At 40.8% G+C, this 19,095-nt stretch overlaps 1 protein-coding gene across 5 annotated transcripts in view; it reads right to left on the bottom strand.

The window, feature by feature from the left end:
* nedd4a (NEDD4 E3 ubiquitin protein ligase a) overlaps window positions 1–18,338 on the bottom strand; it is a 33,350-nt gene extending 15,012 nt beyond the window's left edge. The window contains exons 1-5 of one of the 5 annotated variants that reach the window (XM_030414501.1): window positions 18,015–18,338; window positions 15,899–15,972; window positions 14,092–14,170; window positions 13,950–13,988; window positions 13,635–13,688 (exon numbers count right to left, since the gene is read on the bottom strand). In XM_030414501.1, the coding sequence (XP_030270361.1) occupies window positions 13,635–13,688; window positions 13,950–13,988; window positions 14,092–14,170; window positions 15,899–15,972; window positions 18,015–18,059 (291 nt within the window). In that variant the 5' untranslated portion in view covers window positions 18,060–18,338. Of the gene's footprint in view, window positions 1–3,602; window positions 5,459–13,634; window positions 13,689–13,949; window positions 13,989–14,091; window positions 14,171–15,080; window positions 15,184–15,898; window positions 15,973–18,014 lie in introns of those variants that run through there. The other 4 variants (XM_030414503.1, XM_030414504.1, XM_030414505.1 and 1 more) reach the window with 4 other exon arrangements.
* Between the last annotated feature and the right edge of the window lie 757 nt (window positions 18,339–19,095).

Here is a 19,095-nt window from a genome sequence, read left to right as displayed (position 1 = left end):
AGGAGGGAGTGTATGGCCTGGACACATGACAAGACCTCAAGATAAAAAGTCAACCAGAGATAAATGTCCATTCAGAGCATCCCTGAAGGTTCATGTGACACTAAAAGCAACTCAGTTTAGCATGTGGCATTAAGCAGTGCTGACCACATACTGTATGAGGCTGTGGCAAACAGCTAGAGACACATGTTTTGGTATCCGTGGAGCAAGCGCAGTGATATCCATCTTAGCTCTGCAACGACAAACTACTTTTAACAGGTGGACAGCAGCTTGTGAAACCTAAACTTCTGAAGAGCCGCCCAACTAATGTTATTGGAGCAGGCAAAGTGTCTAATGATGAGCCATCCTGGTTACGAACTGAGGTACAAATCTGTGAAAACATTGACATTTAAGAAGAAGTTATGTTTTGGCAAAGACACAAAGGAGTAAGTGAAGGCTACCAGAGCTGCAGAGATTATGTTTAATTATCATGACAAAGTTAATTCTAAGCTGTAAAATATTGTGCTACGGCCATGTTTATTTTCCACACTGGAAACTATTCACTGGAGGGGGCAGTAACATCAAAACAGACAGCCAGCACACTTTATTTGTTGTACTGATGGAGAATGAATAACCAAAACATATTTAGGAAGAACGTGGTCATATTCCAGTTTTTAAAAAGTTGTTGAAATAAAAGGTGCTATAAGCTTTCTATGAAAGTCTCAATGTAATACTGATGCCTCTCTGACCTATATAAGCACAAGAAAAGGTTGGCTATTTTTACATAGTTATTTCTAATGCTTTCTAATTGGTCGGATTTCCGGTGAAATCACACATAGAATTTTACTGCACACAGACCGGAAGTGCCTGTTTACATTTCCCCAAACAAAGTTTTACGGCGAGTTGTGCATTTACTGGTTAAAAGGAAGCTGGAGTTGACTTTTCTTTAGAGACTTCTATTTAAGACGAAATATTTTGTGCTTATGGCTGATAGCAGAGCAGTATTGAAGAAAACAAGTAAAGAATTGACCGAAGAACAAAAAAAAGCTGTAACGAACAATCACAGAGCAAGGTTGAATAAAAGGTCAACTTTGATTGTTCATTCAAAGGAAGGAGGGAACTACAAAATTTTACATGGATTCAAAACAGATCCTGAATTGGCCCTCTTCCTCCTACACAGGTATTATATACAGGGAATGATGTCAACTTTAGCTTTCTCAACAAATGTATTATTCACGAACAACCAAATCTGTACATGAAACCCAGGTGTTTGAAAGGTAATGTTTCGAAAACTAAATTTACTTTGATTCACCATCATCATATTGCAATAATTATCTTATAAGAAATTCATACATCCTTATTGTTATACCTCCTGTTTACATCTATGTTGTGTCACAAAACAAATGCACAGGCAAGACAGATCAAGATCTTATATCTAACAATACAGGGTTTTTAAATAAGTGAATGATTTATGTAAACTGCATGTTATGACTTTTGAAGGAAGAAGGAAGTACTACTCTACACAACAAACACTGTGGCAGCGGCACAAAACCAGTTTAGACAATCAAATCTTAGATCTAATTCTAGTTAAATATGGGCCATTATACAACGACATCTGTTTATTCTGCTTGTGCCGTCAATAAGCTATGACTTGCTTTTGTGGCAAATGCAGCAGAGATATTTCTGATTCGTGTTGTTCACCTTCCGTGTCTAATGTGGTCACACCTGGTTGTTCATTAACTCACGCGAAGAGGCATACTTGGTTGAGGGCACAGCAGATAAGGGACGGCAAACCTCCAACTTTCATAACAATTTCCATGACACATTTGACCATATAGTTTTCCAGTTATTTTCCAAGCAGTATTTTGTTTTTGTTTTTTTGACTAAACCACAGTAGTTATAAATTATGTCACATTATGTATCATATTTGGTCAAAGCCGGTGTAGTGATAATAGCTATTAATTTTGTCACCTCGCAAAAGTTTTGAATTTCAAAAACTACAGATGTTAATTTTTCCCTATTTATTTGTAGTGGATATATTAAAAATTGTTACAGCTGCTTGCAGGCATGAAGCGATCCTTTTTACAGCTGCTATAAAAAGAAGGTCATTGGTGAGTACAAAGCTCATTTAGCCACATTTAGTCAATGAACTCACTACCTGTTTGTTTTTTAAATGTGTCAATCTATAAAGGAATGAGAAACCCATTAGACCATTTGAGTTATGTTTTAGTATTTTTACGTGTTATTTGAATTATGTACTTTTGATAGAGAATAATATTGTTGATGCTCCGTTGTGTGTTGACACAGTCAGAATGTAAACAAAGGCGTGCGTATTTGATTGATTTCTGAGAGGGAGATGTTTGATTTGACACAGGACTAAATACACATGGAGGACTATCAACAGCAAACTCAAGTGAAATATATACACTCGATAGTGACATTGCAGGGGCATTTTAAAATGAAAAAATGAAATCCAGATTTACAAAAGCAAATTTAGACATTTAAAAGTTAATAGAGTGGCTAATTACTGCAGGGAACCTTCATACTTGACAACCTGCTAAATGCAGGGGGGAGGCTGACACCTGATACTTCACAAACACTGCCTGGCAGGGGGACTCAGAGCGAAGGGACACACCATCCTTTTTACTGGGAAAGGCTCACGCTCCCATCCTGCCTACATTACATTACCCCCACCACACGGACACACACACCATGTCCACAGATGGCTGGCATGACTGTGCGCTGCTCTAGTATCATGCTGTTAAATTTGAATCCACGGGACTGGGCAGAGCTACAGACCACCAGACTATCTGGAGTCAGGGGGAATATTTCAGAGGCACTTTATTTATATCAGCAAGGGGCACTGCTTTTCCCACCACTAAAATTAGCCTGGGTAAATACTTAAGTAGATCACTCATAGCGCTAACAGAATAATAAAAATGGAGAACTAACTAAGTTGAGCACGTCTTCACACACACCAAACAAATGAACACACACAAGATGAAAGATCGACAACTTTTCCTTCTTGTCACGCTTTTCTTGGAAACCACCAAGCAAATGGATTTACTGTAATGTAACCGAATACCTCCGAATGTTTGTCCACATTGGGCTTGTTAATTGCATGACTTAGCTGTAGCAATCTTCTCAGTTACTGAGTTTCGCTCTGGCTTGTGGCGAGCCTAATGGCTGACACTGAGTAAACAGAGTTTTAGGGATTTAAATGGCATATAAGTATATTCCTAACTCCATTTAAATATCTAGAGTCAGAAAAATAATCCCTTTTAAACTATCCTTCTTTAAAAAATTGCCAAAGAAGCAACATTTAGCACAAGGCCAACATTAGCATATTCATTATTTAAAGTACTCATGACAGTCAACTTTTATCAAATGCTTTGTATAAAGGCTGAAGTCAAAGTGGTGTCACCCAAGCAGTCACAACAAAGCAGTATGGAATCTACTTGAACCAGTTAAACGACATTATGAGCAACACAGTGTTCATTCATAAGGCCTTTCTGTGTCAGATATCTTGACCACTTTTGCCTCACAATTCACTGTGAACTTTCAGACATCTCAGCTCATTCCTCATGGTCAGACACCGTCAGTTAATTAAGAAACTTAACGCTCACCTTGGGGTTTTGACCGGGGCTCTTTGGTGTATTATTCCCTTCATGGTTTGTGTTTACATCAGTGACAGAGCTAGGCAGCTTAGCCGGGCAGCAAGGAGACAAATGAATGTGCACATGTGGAGAGCAAGGGCTACTGAGTTTTGGATTTGAAACGTGACATGAAATTCCAGTGTTAGCGTAGGGCACCTCCAGAGAAAAGCTCCTTTGTATGGCGCGATGACAATGGTTTTCCTCAGGCATTTCCTGGCCTTTTCCTGAACAGACCATTTGGTTTCTCTCTGACGGTTTAGTTGAGGAGAACAAACAAGCAGAGGTACTACGATACAGTTTTTTGTGAGGATCATGTTCACCCTCAGCTGGGTTGGTGACTGTAGCCGTGGTTGCAGCTCCCTTCCCGGGAATAATTGGTCTCTGGTGGGCAAAATGTAGCAGAACGCTGCTAGAGTGACGGTTCGATCTGTCTAGATTCGATGACAGTTCCATCCCTTTACTCCTTTCCTCCGTTTTGCCTTTTGGTTCATCCTGTAAAGGAATATTAAATTGCACCATGTGTTTGGTGTCCCTGAACTCGGCTGCACAAGTTCCTTTTGGGAGACGACGGCCACTTACTGCCGTAGTGGTGGACCCTTTGCAAGTCACTTCCTCATCATCTTGTGAGAATTCACCAGCTGATGTCTGAAGAGATGACTGATGAGACCCCCTCAATGGTGGGAGAGCAGGTAGAGCCACTGGACTGACTGGGGAAGCAGGTGGGGTGCTGCAGGGGCTCTTTGGAAATATAACCAAGGAGGAGCACCGTCTCAGCGGGACCTTCGACTTGCGGCAAAGTTGACTCCTCTCCTGGGTGGTCCTGTGCTTTTCTGGAGCCTCTGGCTCAAAGATGCTGTTGCTGCTACAGTACCCGCCATCGCTGGCCATGCTGCTGCTGCACGAGCCTCCGTCAGAGCCACTACCTGCTCCTCCTTCGCTGCCCCCAGGGTCTCCATCCTCTATACTGCCATCCGGCTCCCCACTGACCTTTCCACAGGGCTGCAGCGCGATCTGCAATATGCTCTTCTTATTAGATCCTCCAGTGTTAACCCTTGGTATGAATACTGAAGAGTATCGCTGTAAATTAGCATAGTCTGGTGACAGAGGAGTCACCTTCAAGTGGACAGAACTATGCGCCAGAATCTCTGCGGGGCTTCGAGCTGGCACGCTGACTCCACTCTCCTCACCATGGCTGCTGAGGCTCTCTGATAGAGGGTCCGTGTTGCTTCTCCTTGACGCAAAGTGCAAGCGCAGCCGACGTGCCATTCGTTTAACTCTCTAATCCCTGCAGCGCCAGCGAGAGCTGCATGATCAAACTTGCTGGTAGGAAAAAAGGAAAGCAAAGCAACTGCTCCGAGCTCTGCTCTGTGATCACAATCATTAGCTGCTGTACATTGCCAAAATAGCTCTGGTGACAACCTACATTCCTCTCCAGGCTGATCTCAGCTTTTAGTCAGAGGAGGTCAGTGGTTCTGTTTGGAGACATGACCCAAACACACGACCTTTGAAACTAGAGCAATCACAGAGGTTTGCCCCTTTAAGGGAGCTTAAACTCTAAAAAGAAAACAAAAATCCACAAAAACTTCAAGGACAAAGCTTCCACCTCTGACCTGTTTTACAACATTAGCTTAGCTGCTAGTTAACTGTACCTCTCTAGTTCCATACAAATTAAAATCTAACACCCTGAATCTTTTCTAGTTGCCTCGGTCCTGTTTACCCTTTTGGAAAAACAACAACATGGAAACCCTCTATGCTGCATCTTAGGCTGAAGCTCTGGTAAACTGTTACATCTGCCTCAGGCACCTCACGCAAGACTTCCTGCTGCAGCTATGCTTCTAATGTTTCTGCTGCTCTGTGCCCCCACAAATATTTTTACCCACTGCTATTGAATTACAGGAAATCAAAGGGAATGACTTTCAACATAATTCTGTATAAACCTGAGGACTGGGTTGCAAAACTGCATAGCAGACAAAAACCACCATAGTTTGTGAAAATAGGCAGAACAGTGTAAAACATTCAACTTGACTTAAATCATACAAAGGTAGATCTAAAATCGAAAGTTGAAAGAAAGATTTCCCAATGTTTTTTGCTTGTGAAGAAACAGAAAACTTGTTAAACAAAAATGCAGAGATGAAGTGATATGTGACATATTATCTGCTTACCTACAGAAAACACAAGGAGATAAGAACAAGAACAAACTGGGATTGCTTTGACAGTGACATGACACCTGTTAAATGACACCTCATGTAACAGTCAGTGCTGGTCTGATTTCCTCTCCATGGCTGTTGACAGTTCTGTTTATTAATGGCAGCCTATTGTGAGCCAGGCTGGCCTATTTCAGGGCATTACCCTGCATCCAAATCACTTTCAGTATAGAGTGTAATAGTAAGAGTCACGGCCAGGATAAAGATATGATTCACCAGTGGACACTGCACGGCTGTAGTGACCTATTTTTTAAACCAACATGACTACCGGGAAACCTCGTGATAGGCTATTAATCACTCATCAAGCCAAAAGAAGGCTGAACTGACGGTGGTACGTAGGCCATAAGATCAGATTAGTGACGCACACACCACATGCCACGTCATACATACTATGTAATAGGCTGATAATAAATCAAAGCTGCCGATAATATACGCATGATTGTGGCACTAAAATGAGCATTGTAATTAAAGGACAAACTGAAGGACAATCTATATTTAATAGACTCTTTAGAGAACGTGTTTGAGTGTCATTACAAACTGTGCCGGTGGGGTGTGGTTAGAGTAGTCTGCATGAGAGATGGGAGGGCTCTGACATTCAGCAGGAGCTAATGAGTTGATAAACTATATGTGTAATCATTACTTTGAGAGCAGCTTTAAAGCTAGGGTCTGTAATGTTGTTCAGAAACACATTTTGTTATACTGGGTGAAATGATCCTGCTATCCTGAGAGTAGTCAATACATTATGTATTCAGAAAAAGGAACGAAAATAATCGGACCTCTGTGGCAGCTGCAGGACTGAGAAAAAGCCGACCAATCCGCGCCATCCGGCCCGGATAGCACGGATTGGTCAGATGCCTTCATGTCTCGTTCGGTCCCTCCCTCCTCCGCGCGTGCACACGTTACGTTTCACTGTTGCCGGAAATATTCAGCACACTCCTCTGCAGAAATACGGAGTTGCAGGAGAAGACGTTCTTTGGTTACAATGGCAGAGAAAATGCAGCCAGCATTACTTGTAACAGCTCACAAGGGCAAGGAAAGGCAAGGAAAAGAAAGCCTGAGGCAGAAAAGGCTGCCACAAAAAAGGCTCTGGATAAAGAAAGAAGTTGGACCGAGTCAACATCGGTGCGGCGTTTGAGCGGTGGAGACAACTGGGCATGTGAAGGGCTTGAAAAGTGATGCAGAAGTTGCTCTCTTTCTGTTGGACAGGTAATTATTTGTTTTGTTTCAGGGGGATTTGTTATTTTCATGAAATATGTGAGGTTTGCCAACTTGGCTACGTTTGTAGCTCGTATTATCCCAATGCTAACGTTAGCTTCTTTGTGTGTTGCTTTTAGCCATGAGAATGGCTAATGAGTCGGCCCAATTTCCACTGGATAGGGGTCCACTGCGTTGCAGCTCCGATCCGGTTTTGCTCCGCCTTCCGGCAATCTCCACCGGTTGCAGTTTGAGTCCGCCACGGCGCAGTATGGTAGACAGCTGGCCTCACGATGTGTGCTGATGTCAACACGGAGTGTTTTATTTTGAAAAGTAACCGGATGTAGTTTGTTATTTTGGCGCATGACTTCCTGTCTGCTACGTGCTAAATTCAGCTGAATTGCTGCGTCTTGCTCCGGCATCTCCTCCCTGCCTGGTTTATGCTTCTGCGTCGCGGCGACGGCGTAACTACGTCGTCGACCCTACGCCGTCATTGGGCATTCGTAGTTCTGCGTCGAGGGAATGCGTTGCTCCGCCAAGCGGCTAGGGGTGTGTGGCTGTGTCTTTGTTTGGTTTCGGGGGGTTCATATCGGATTCCTTGGTTTTCTTCCGGTCAGACAGTAAACAATGGCAACTGAGATGGAGCGGGTGTTTTTGGAGATAGAGCTTGTGGATATTGAACAACAAATGCGGTGGCGGTGTTGTTATACTGTTGACCGGAAAAGCAACTGCCGGAAATCACATTCTGAGCGGACCAATCACAGTCCTTGACGTTCGCGTCTCGACGCGTCGACGTGACGCGTAGTCAGGATTTTTTGGAGGCGCACGTCAGGCTACGGCGTAGGGTCCGCGTAGGGTCTGCGTCGACGACGTAGCTACGCCGTCGCCGCGACGCAGAAGCATAAATCAGCCTGATTTATGCCCCCACTGCCAGATGCGCGTTCAAGTTTGTGGGGGCGTGGCTTTGGACGGAGCACTGACGGGATGGGGAGGGGGGGTGGAACTTAGAGGAGGTGCCACTTTCAAATCTTGCTAGCTCTCTTGCTAGCTCTCCAGGATTGTAGACCCTAGCTTTAATGAGTTTGGCTAATGAGTTGCTAAACTCACTCACTTTGTGACAGTCTACAACCCCCCTCACCACAACTCAATGACAAATCAAATCTAAGACAGTAACTTAGAGTATCCACCTTATTTCTAGTCCCCATGAGACGTCTGGCACATCTTGTAGCATAACCTGAACTGGCGTCTACCATGGAAACAGGGACAAGACTGAAACTACATTGCCCCGCAGCTTGATCAGGTCACTGTGAGAAAGGGCAACAGTGAGCTGAAGGCGGTCTCAAGTGTGGTTCCACTTTTCAAAACTCAACGAAGACAACAATGTAATATTTGTATTGTGCAATTAAAAGCTGGTGTCTAACCTGTTGAAACATACGATCAAACACGTAGTATTACTAAAATCTGCACAGTGTACCTTGTTTGATAGTCTGTAACCCAGGTCTCCTGGAGCAACCGCAGTTAATATTGGCATGCCTGCAGCCAAGGCAATGAAAGTTAAAACCTCCATCTAAAACGAATTTACCACCTAGTTGGATAAGTTATTGATGGAGATAACTGGGCTTTTCCCCACTGTCTTGGTTGACATTAGCTTTTCCTAGCGTTAGCTAACAGACTTTGTCACCGGCTACTATTGTCAGACCTATTTTTTGCTTCTGAAAGTCCATTATTTGCATTAGAGAGGAAGTTAATTACAGTAAAAAGGTACCATCGGCTAGTGGGACTGAATTCAAGGTACCAATACCCATATTGGTTCAAATGTGAATGGTATCAATCCCTAATATTTACCATTAAGTGTACTACATTTACTATCCGCCAAGTACTGTCAATGACCCAAATCTCAATTTACATCTCACTATTGAGTAAAGTGTCGAGGGTCCATTATCTACTCTAGGGAGAATTAAATGAGAAAAAAAGGAAGTGACTTCAGACAAAACTCCAGTCTCTGTGTCCCAGCAAATATTGACAATCATCTTTTATCTTCTCCCTAAATGCTCTTTCTGAAGAAAACTGTGTTTATGCTGCAGCCATGTCGTGATAGCTGACTTGTGTGATTTAGTAGAATTTGCTCTCTGGTTTATGGACACTTGAGATTTTCTCATTTGAATGTGTTGTCCGGTGGTGTATTCATAGTTTCACATTTTCTCACAGAACAAAGCTCATGGGCCAGCTGTTGTGGTCAACCAGTATTGGAAGCTTATTTAGCTGGTTGTATTGTTGTGCACCTCAACACATAATGTGGGCAGAAGGATTCATCTTTATAGTATAACACTGAACAAATCCAGATACATGTAGATGCTTTAAAGGTCCCATATTATACTGTTTTTCATCAATTTCACACAGCTGTCAGAGGTCCAACAACACTGTATTTGAAATGTATTGTCCCAAACCAATCCGTGGTCCTGAATTACAACTGTCTAAAAGTCGCTCAAGAGAGCTCCACTGAGAGCAGGCCGTTTCTGTGCCTGCACCTTTAAATGCTAATGAGCTCCGTCTGTCAACGCCTGCCTTGCCTGCTACACGCCCCTCTCAGAGAGAGGATGCTGCTTACGCTAGTGGTAGCATGCGCTAATGTTTACAGTGGATGTATGGCTATGGCTCACCGAGATGCTGTCGTTCAACCATACCAGTTTTACCCAGAATCGGACCCAGAAGGAGAGGTTTCTGAAGAAGTACAGACTCTGAGGCTGCAGCAGGACGTTTCAGAATGGTTAGTGTGTCTGAATATGTTACTTAGTTTGTTCGTATGTGTTGTTACATTAACAAGCTGATGGCTAATAGCTAGCGAAAGCTGTGTTCGTCTCCAACACAGTCTCCAAACTCTTGGACACTGTTCGCATAGTCTCTGTCTCCAGTCTGCACGTTTCCAGATGCTTTACTGTGACAACCAAGCTCCCTCGTAATATTATTAACATTAAACTCGCTTCAAACACCCCTCGTTACTGAAACAGTCCGACGTGAAGTGGTTAGCACACACATACAAACGAACAGGAAGCGTAGCCGGCACGTTGTCGTTAAAAATGAAACGCAACCACTGTCTCTTTTGTTGCTCTGTAGCTGGGACAGAATATAGGCACTTATGTTGATTTTTACAACCAACAACAGAGCAATTTGCGTGTCTAGCTCTGAGCAATGACATTGCAGACCACTGCTAGCTTACCGCTGGACACACCAAACTTCACCTCGGGGATGGACGCCCCCCCCTCTCGGATATTTCCTATCATCGCGCAGAGGAAGCCGGCCTATGAACATCTCTCCTTTTGTTACGTAATGACAGGAGCTGAATCTGAACAGCCTGTAGAAGCACCGTTTGACCAGTGGGTTGGGCTGCGGAGAAGAGGCAGGACTTGTTTGCTTTCCTCATCCTGGGAGTTGATAGGCTCAGGGAGGACCAGTTTATATATGTGGAGACCAGAGAAATGTTTTTCATGTTTTTCATAATATGGTACCTTTAAAGCAGGACATGTCAACCTGATCAAAAATGTTCTGGACTTAACAGGATATTCTGGTTTGTCTGTGGACAGATCTGTGAAAAGTTCCTGAATTCTTTCTGTATCTGTCGGTAACACAACAGCCCTTCGATTTGAATTCATGATGGCCATTCATTCAAGGGATAGTAACCATGGTAACTTCCACATATGGTGATGTCATGTGCATACCATCTATTCAGGGTTGTTACAAAGACATCTCCATGCCAGCATGTGATATCTGAAAGGAAACTATTGAAAGTATCTCACTACATTTTGAATGTGTTACTTCGAATAAGTCAGTCTGTGTTTGGGAGTTTGGGAGTGTCTTCGGCTGCTGCTAAAAGAAGTTGGAACCAGGAGGGACAACACTGTTGTTAGATTATGGGGTCCTTCCTGGTTTCGCCTGGAGCAGTTCTTCTCTTTTTTCCTTAACAAACATCTCAACTTGCTCAACAAGCTGCAGGGCTGAACTGCATAAAGTGTAAATTACTGATCAGAAGCTGCAATGCTCATCACACTCCAAAACACCATTTTTTAAATATATGGACGACTGCCATTAGTTTTCAAAGATCATTGTTATGAAACAATCAGGAAACACATAATGGCACTAGGTGAAAGGCCAAACTGCAGATCACAACAATGTATCATTGTAGAACAATAACTATACAATGAATGGCAGATTTCATATCTTTAAAACTGTTGCTGACAAGACAAAAATAAAAAAGTTTTTGTACCATTCCTCTGTGTGTCAGAGCAGCACACATGCTTATAATCACGTTCACAGTGCTGACACACCCTCCGAATTTCTCCCAAATCTATCCAGGACATGACAAGGCACAATCTGTCAGTCACACCCAGGTAATGTTTTCTCATGTGACTGTAAACCTGTGACATAACACCTTCTAGAAACATTCAGCATCGGAAACAGAGTGAAGAAGAGAGTTCCCTAAAGATGGTTCTTAAGACTTGAGGTGTGTGCCCAAACTGAAGGTATAATCTCACCTGGCACCAAAGTTGGTTGTGTCTGAAATATGAAGTGATATTCAACGCTTGAGTGCCATTTGTAATCTGTGGACTCCGGTATCTTCATTCAGAAAGTGGTGTCCCCAGAGTATTTATATGCAAGTGTGTGTGTGGGTGTGTGTGTGTGTGTGTACTCTGTTTGTATTTACTTTCCAATGTGACCTGCCAAGGGACTGCAGATGAAAATCAAAACTAAACAAATCTTGTGCAACACATCAAACTGAAACATATGATCAACGTTGTCCAAGCTTCTCCATAAAGAAGAATACAGAATTACAAAGCGTTGCAACAGTAAGAAACATAACAGCTGAAAGAGAGTGGGGCAAAATTATTAAATTTTTATCGTATTTTATTATCATAGGATAGCTTTGGAAGTTCTATGCAAAATAGTGACAAGTTGTACGTAGTGGATAAGAGAACAAATGGTTGCAAATAGCTGCCCAAAGCTGTGCACTGACTTGATTCTTCTGAGAACCTAAAATGTGGCTCCTTGTTATATTCACAGAGCAAACTCAACCAGTTTGGACAGGTTGATGAATCAGTTTCTCACCATGGGGAAGACAGGACAGGTACAGATATGTCTAAATGTCACCATAACTACATTCAGTTAGAAAACAGCAAGATATACTGAAATAACTACAACTATCACATCAACTAGAAGCACCTGCATTACCTATTATAAGTTATTCTTAAGTTACTACTATTATTACTACATGTCTTTTTAAACATTCAGTATGCTTGTAAGAGGTTAGGTGATAGTCAGTAGGGTAAAACACTTTGTGACTGTTCATGTTGGCTAAATGCTTGACTGTGTTTATATCACATACAGATGACACAGTTAGCAGCACGTCTCAGACAACAGTGGCTCTGTCACTGTAGTGCGGCTGCTCAGGTGTCCCAGTACCAGCTGTGCATCAGACCAGCATGAAACTGGGTCAAGAGCTCAACTGATATCGACCTGACGTTCCCGAAAGCTTCAACACTGCGGTGCACTAACTGTGTAATCAACCAGAGAATGTTAGACGTTGGCCTCTATATTCACTGCAGCATCCTATCTCCTAACTCAATCTGACATAACAACCTAAACCTCAGATCTCACTAAGCTGCTTCTACACACAAGAACTCTATGCATTTGCGTCAGAACAGATAGTATTTAACTACATGTCATCACACATAATGCCTCTGTCATCTACATGATCTACCCTTGATGTGATATCTGACTCTCCAGTCTCCATGCACAATCGTACAGTAAGCTACAGGCCTGAGGATGCCCCTATGGCAGTCAGATTTGCCCATATTTACAGCTCTGACTAATAAGGTATCTAATTTTTCAAACAATATCACACACGTCATGGCAAAATAAGGGTGACAAAACAAAGTTAACTTTGCACTGACTGAAGGATACCTTTATCTACAGGGATATGACACAGTCAATTGATTGGCATTCATGGTGTGTTTGTGGTATACATACATGATGTTTATATGATTAAATATTTCTTTAAAAAGCTTCTCTGCACATCTGTCTGTTTTAAATGTCCAACCTTTGTGATACTGTTTCCAGGCTAAACATATTTAAGCCCTGTCAAATATGCTGATTGTGTTAAAACTATATATACCACACTGCTATCAGCTATCAATTAAGACATGTCCCTCTATAGCAGAGCAGCTCTTAAAATTGATTTCCAGTACTTTATTTTCAGTGATTTGTTGAGACCTATTTGTGTAGTGCCTGTCCAGGGTTCTTAAGCACAATATAGTTAACAAAACACCAATCCCTAAATTATAAAAAAACTGATATTTGTCATGTTCAGGTGGAGCAGGTTATCCACCTTCTTACAACATCTTCAGACATAATGGATGTTGGTCTTCCCTGTGCACTCTGTGCTTAATGTATAGAAAAACGAAGCCTTCCACTTACTCTCAGTAAACATAAAGACGCACTTAAATAGATTTTGTAGGGGGAAAAAAGAACTGGAGCAATTTAAAAGAAAAACTGTGCCCAGTTTGTCAGAATAATACAAATTATACAGTTTTAACATGAATAAATCACTTACCAGGCGGTTCTCGTCAAACACCTCCAACAGCATTCGATGCTTACTGGGATCAACCTGAAACAAAAAATAGATTGTGTGGTCAAAACAAAGTATTCGGTTCAATAATAATGTCTGGTTAAAAAGCCAACAACGCAACTTTTTAAATGTATCTTATGGTTAAAGATGATGATATATCAATAAATTAATCCAGTGCCCTGTCATGAAAGGCCACAAATCACTTGCTAGCACACACATGTATGTGTAACACAACACAAGATAGAAGAGATAAATAGATTTTAAAACACTGAATGTTTATCTATTTCAAGTTCCACTTACTCGGAAAAAGAATTCTTCATTCCATTTTGGGTCCAGTGTCTTCATGTACCATGAGATAAGAAGGAATAATAAAATCAAAATGAACTATCAGTCAAACAAATAGACCGACTGAAACTGCGAATGTAGATGTTCAGTTACTCACCTTTTTTATTGTTTTAGTCTGAAGACTTGTGAGTTCTCCATTGACAGGGTCATAGAGGGATAGTCTTGTATATGGATCACTGAATGAAAAAGAGAGTCACGTATAGATTAATGTATGGTGTAGATATACAAGATTTTAAAATGGATGATCTACTTTTTGCTCTTTGTGCGTATTAGTAGATTACTTGGTTTCTAAAGGAAGTGAAACACTTTCCTGCACTGCCTGATCAGATCAGGCAGTGCATCCTGCCCTCAGAAACATTAACATAATGATTCCAGCTAGTTTATGCTCAACAGGAAATCGAGTGTAATTGTTCATTTATCATAGTTTGAGGTACTGTGACATGCATCAAAACCACATCCATCATTGACATCATATTAGCCATTTCACCAGCTCTCACCACTTTAGGCCTGCAAAATGTGGCATTACTAATATAGTAAGTAGCTTGTCTTACATAGAGCATTATTAACACAGCAGTTTTGGTTATAACATGAACAATTAATCATACAGCAGAAAAAAGCAAAGAAAACCCTCATATTCCAAAAATTACCAACATGTCATAAAATCTTGATTACATGTTGTTGTTAGATTGCATTTAATGTTGAGAAGGAAATGTTTTGTAAATGTTTTTCATCCAGAATTTGAAACTGAGCTTACAATATGACAAACGAAGATGTTAAAAGGTCATAAATAGGTCAGTTAGAGGACTACATTTGCTTGTGTCTTTCAAGTTTTCAACCACCTCACAGTATAATCTTATAATGTAGAATAACCTAATCAGTACTCTTGACTAATTCATGCTCTTGAGAGAAGGGCCAGTGCAGCAGAATTTGGGGCTATGTGCACATAAAACACCAGTACATTTCTTAATTTTTAAGAATAAAGAACTTTCTTTTCCTTTTTTTAGCATATGGTGGACTTAATCAGAAATGATGACACACAAACTGATTCATGGTTCATTGAAAGATCACTGACAGGCTCTGACGTACGTGTGTTCTCTGTTCAACAAATGTCCTCATCACCTTCCTGTCCCGCTAGACAATGGTTTAGAGGATGCTGTTTCTGCAAGCAAGTTCTGATTGTCAAGCTGTACTGAAAATAGTTAAGAAATTTGACAGGAACAGGCCATCTCATATGCACAGGAAGATGACTTTGTTTCCACAGAAAACAGAAAAACATAAAGAGACATGACTAACAAAGTTTCTGAGATACTGACAGATATATTAACAGTCAACAATTTTGATAATCCATAATTTGTTTAAGTAAATCGTAAAAAATATGTTTTTGTCAAATGTGAGGATTTGTTTTCTCTTGGACATATTGTTGTTTATTAAACATAAACAGCGATATAATGATACAAGTTGAGTTTCAGACTGTTGCCCGAAAAAAATAAGCCATTTTAAGGCATCATCTTGGGTCTGGGTTTTGTGCATTTTCATAAATAACTGTTTTGCTGATTAATAGAAAAACTATCAATAGATTAATTTAGAGCTACAGTGAGTCAATTAATGGATTAGTCAACTTGAGTATACTCAAATACTCATAAACTATTTTGATAACTGATTCGGTTAAACAAATGCTGAGTACTTTAATGGTTATTGCTTCTAAATAGTTAGATTTTGCTACTCCCCATGTCTTCTGTGATAGAAAATTGAATATCTTTGTTTTTAAGGGACTGTTGGCCAGAAAAACGAAATATTTGATAATGTCAGTTGTTTAATTGAGAAAATAAATGTTAGTTGTCTGTCAGGCTGTACAACTCCTAAATTACACAGTACACCTGTGATGTTAACTATCTACAACTTACCTGGCTCCAAGTATATCTTTTTTGGCCAGCCCAATTCCAGCAATGACTTTGACCTTTAGGATTCTGGAATCCTCCTGAAATAACCAAAAGAAAAGCCACACAACTGAGCGTATAAATACGATAATATCATAAAGACAGAGACAGGGAGATATCCTGATGGGCAATTACAGTCACACATAAATCATAAACCAAACAACACAAGGTGAGTCAAAGAGAAAGATAAGAAACAAACAATAAAAACATAAATTCATAAAATTTTAACAAGAAACATAAAGCTAAGAACTCTAACTCTAAATATACACAACAGTGCCTGGGGTTATCCTGTAAATGGTCAGCTTAAGTCCAGTAGAGAGTGAATATTGTCTTGTGTTGGTTTTGCTTCATTAGATATGTACACATTCATGCTATATACAGATGAGTATACAATAGAAATCAATAGCAAGGTAGTTAATAGGGGTAGGATGATAAAGAATTTATCTTTGATCATGGTAAAAAAAACACAACAATTTGATCAGGCTTAATTTTCATTATTGCGCTAACTGTGAATCCAGATAACTGTGACTACCCTCACATGAATGACTTGAAAAAGCTATCTAGCTCACCCACTTACAGTCCTATGTTGTTTTCTTGATTTATGTTGAACTGTCTAAGCCTGTCAACATGGCTGAAGGCCTGTCTTGCACATTATACCGTAATCTCCACAAAAGCAAGTTAGATCGGCTGTGTGTGAATAATCTGGATTCCAAACTACATACATCAACAGGGAGATGAGGTTACCACTATTCATTTATCCTTTATTTGTGCAGGAAGACTTTATGATTTTTGATTACTTATGCAAAGCAACATTATGTAGAAATTGACATTATGTGCAATTTGGAGACCCCACAGTTTCTGAATGCAACATTCCTGTCAAAAATACAAATCCCAGGTTTATAACAATTTGTCAGACATAACGTAGGTGCTAACTTTACAAACAAAACTCCTTATGTCATAACAGTGTAATGTGTATCTTGAAGTAAACATGCATGTAACGCTGTGATCCTTACATTGTGACACAGTGCAGAAACAGGTGATGGGGGGGCGGAGTGGCTGAGATGGAGAAACCATTTAACCTACCTACCTATTACAAGACACTGTACTATCAACATGATACATAATATTGCTTTGAGTTTTTTTTTGCGATTGCTTGTTTTTCACTTTAAAAAGATCTGTGTCCTATCTGTGATACAATCAAAATATCTGTTTCCTATTGAAATGTAAAGTTAAAGTGATTCCAATATGTCTTAGTTTTTATCTTAAAGTTTAAAGAATATTTGGATGAGCATCGGGATAATATCTGGGTTTGCAATAATGTTGAACACGGTAATCGTGACGAGAATGTCTTATATCGTCCCATGCCTTGTAGAGAATCATGATCTTAGGAAACAAAACAATCCACATTTCATCTTATCTCATAAATATGCAGAAATCCGTCTTTACAGATGAATCCCTTTTACAGGCATGTTGTACAAACCCCCTCTGTACAAGCAGTGTTGCCAAGTATTGTCAGGATGATGTAACATCCTGACAATACTTGGCAGCTAAGCAGATTTCCCACCATAGTAACCCCAGCCTCATTTATGCCTTTACTGTAAAGTTGATGATGAATCGTCATGTGATTTCGCAACAAGATAACAGCTCACACACTGGCTTGGCATAAAGTATAACCGTAACACTGGGCCCTGACACTGTTATCTGGACCAGGGAGCTCTGACAACGTGATTTTCTATCAAGATAATTCAGTTTGTGTGTGTGTGTGTGTGTGTGTGTGTGTGGTTGAGGACGGGCCAACAGAGAGGCGTTGACACCTCAGGAGCCTGTTGTGTTTCCTGGCTAAGGAAAAAAAGTGAGCGGCTACGGCTCTAAGTTATAGATAACATAAATGTAAGCCGAGAAGTAGTAGAGCAGATCAACAACATCGATTTTCTATCAATAGTGAACACATTCCAGCTCACAAAGAACTCCTGGTGTCGCGCGAGCTGGCCAGTTAACGTTCGTTAGCTCGTTAGCGTCAACTAGTTAGCCATCTTGCTAACGACGCGGTCACATGAGCGCTCTCATTAACGAGATAGTTTACCTCATCTGTCTGAAGTCCTCGGATCTGGGGAGAAAGTGCAGCCATAATATCCTCGCCCTTCTTCCTCCCAGAGAGCGACGGCAAGAAGAAGAAGGAGGAGAAGAAGACAGTGGTCCGGCCAACAGGAGTTGGACTCTTGTTGTGTTCAGTTACTACTCTTCCTCTGTTATCTCCTCGGTGTCTTTACGCTGGTAGTTAGATACCCTGAAACTGACCTAGTGGTTAGCTGTGACACCGTCGTCACTCACCATCCTCCTCCTCCTCCTCCTCATCGGTTTCCTCCCTCCTTCCTCCTCCTCCTCCTTCCTCCTCCTCTTGTCCCACCTCGCTGTATGTCGGTGCTACAACCTGAGATAACCCAAGGGAAACAACAGAAATCATCGTGCTGTATTTGAGTAAACCTTTGACAGTATTTGTACTTCACCCAGTGGCGATTCAAGGGGGGGGGGGGGGGAGACAGGGTCAGGGTTAGGGTTAGAAATTAAAATAATCCTTCTTGGAAAAGTTACAGTCAAAGTAACATATATGTTGTAATTAGAAAACCAATGGAGATCTGAATTATTTTTGAAAATGACAGATTCTTCATTTGTGTACAAAATGACTTCCTGTTACTAATTTGATTACATTTTACTATTCAGCAACAACTGTTTAAATTAATACATGTTGCCAATGTCTCTTGGATGTTCAGGACAACTTTCAACCCAGTCAAGTGAAAAATTAGTGATTGTTGAGGTTCAGAATACACATGTAAAGAATTACAAAGGCCAAAATCTATAACTTACAAAGTATTTGGAGGACAGCAGATGATTTCACAAGGTCTCATGAATTTAGTAGCATGAATTTTTTTTCAAGAAAATCCATGACATGAACTGGGAGGCCCAAGGTAAGCTGGCATGGAGTGACCCATTCAGCACACATTCATAAATATTTGCTTAATTCACTTTTTTCATTTTTATTTTACCAGGAAGGCCCATTGAGATCAAGATCTGGTTTTGGCTCTAGTCCTTTTTATATAGTTTAACTGTGTGTTTTTATTATATCTGTTGCAGTAGTAAAAGCTGCAGCTTGTAGCCATTCGAGG

Source organism: Sparus aurata, chromosome 4, assembly GCF_900880675.1.
Source record: "Sparus aurata chromosome 4, fSpaAur1.1, whole genome shotgun sequence".
NCBI lineage: Eukaryota > Metazoa > Chordata > Actinopteri > Spariformes > Sparidae > Sparus > Sparus aurata.
The sequence above is the reverse complement of the archived record's forward strand: the minus strand, read 5'-3'. Positions and strand labels throughout refer to the sequence as shown.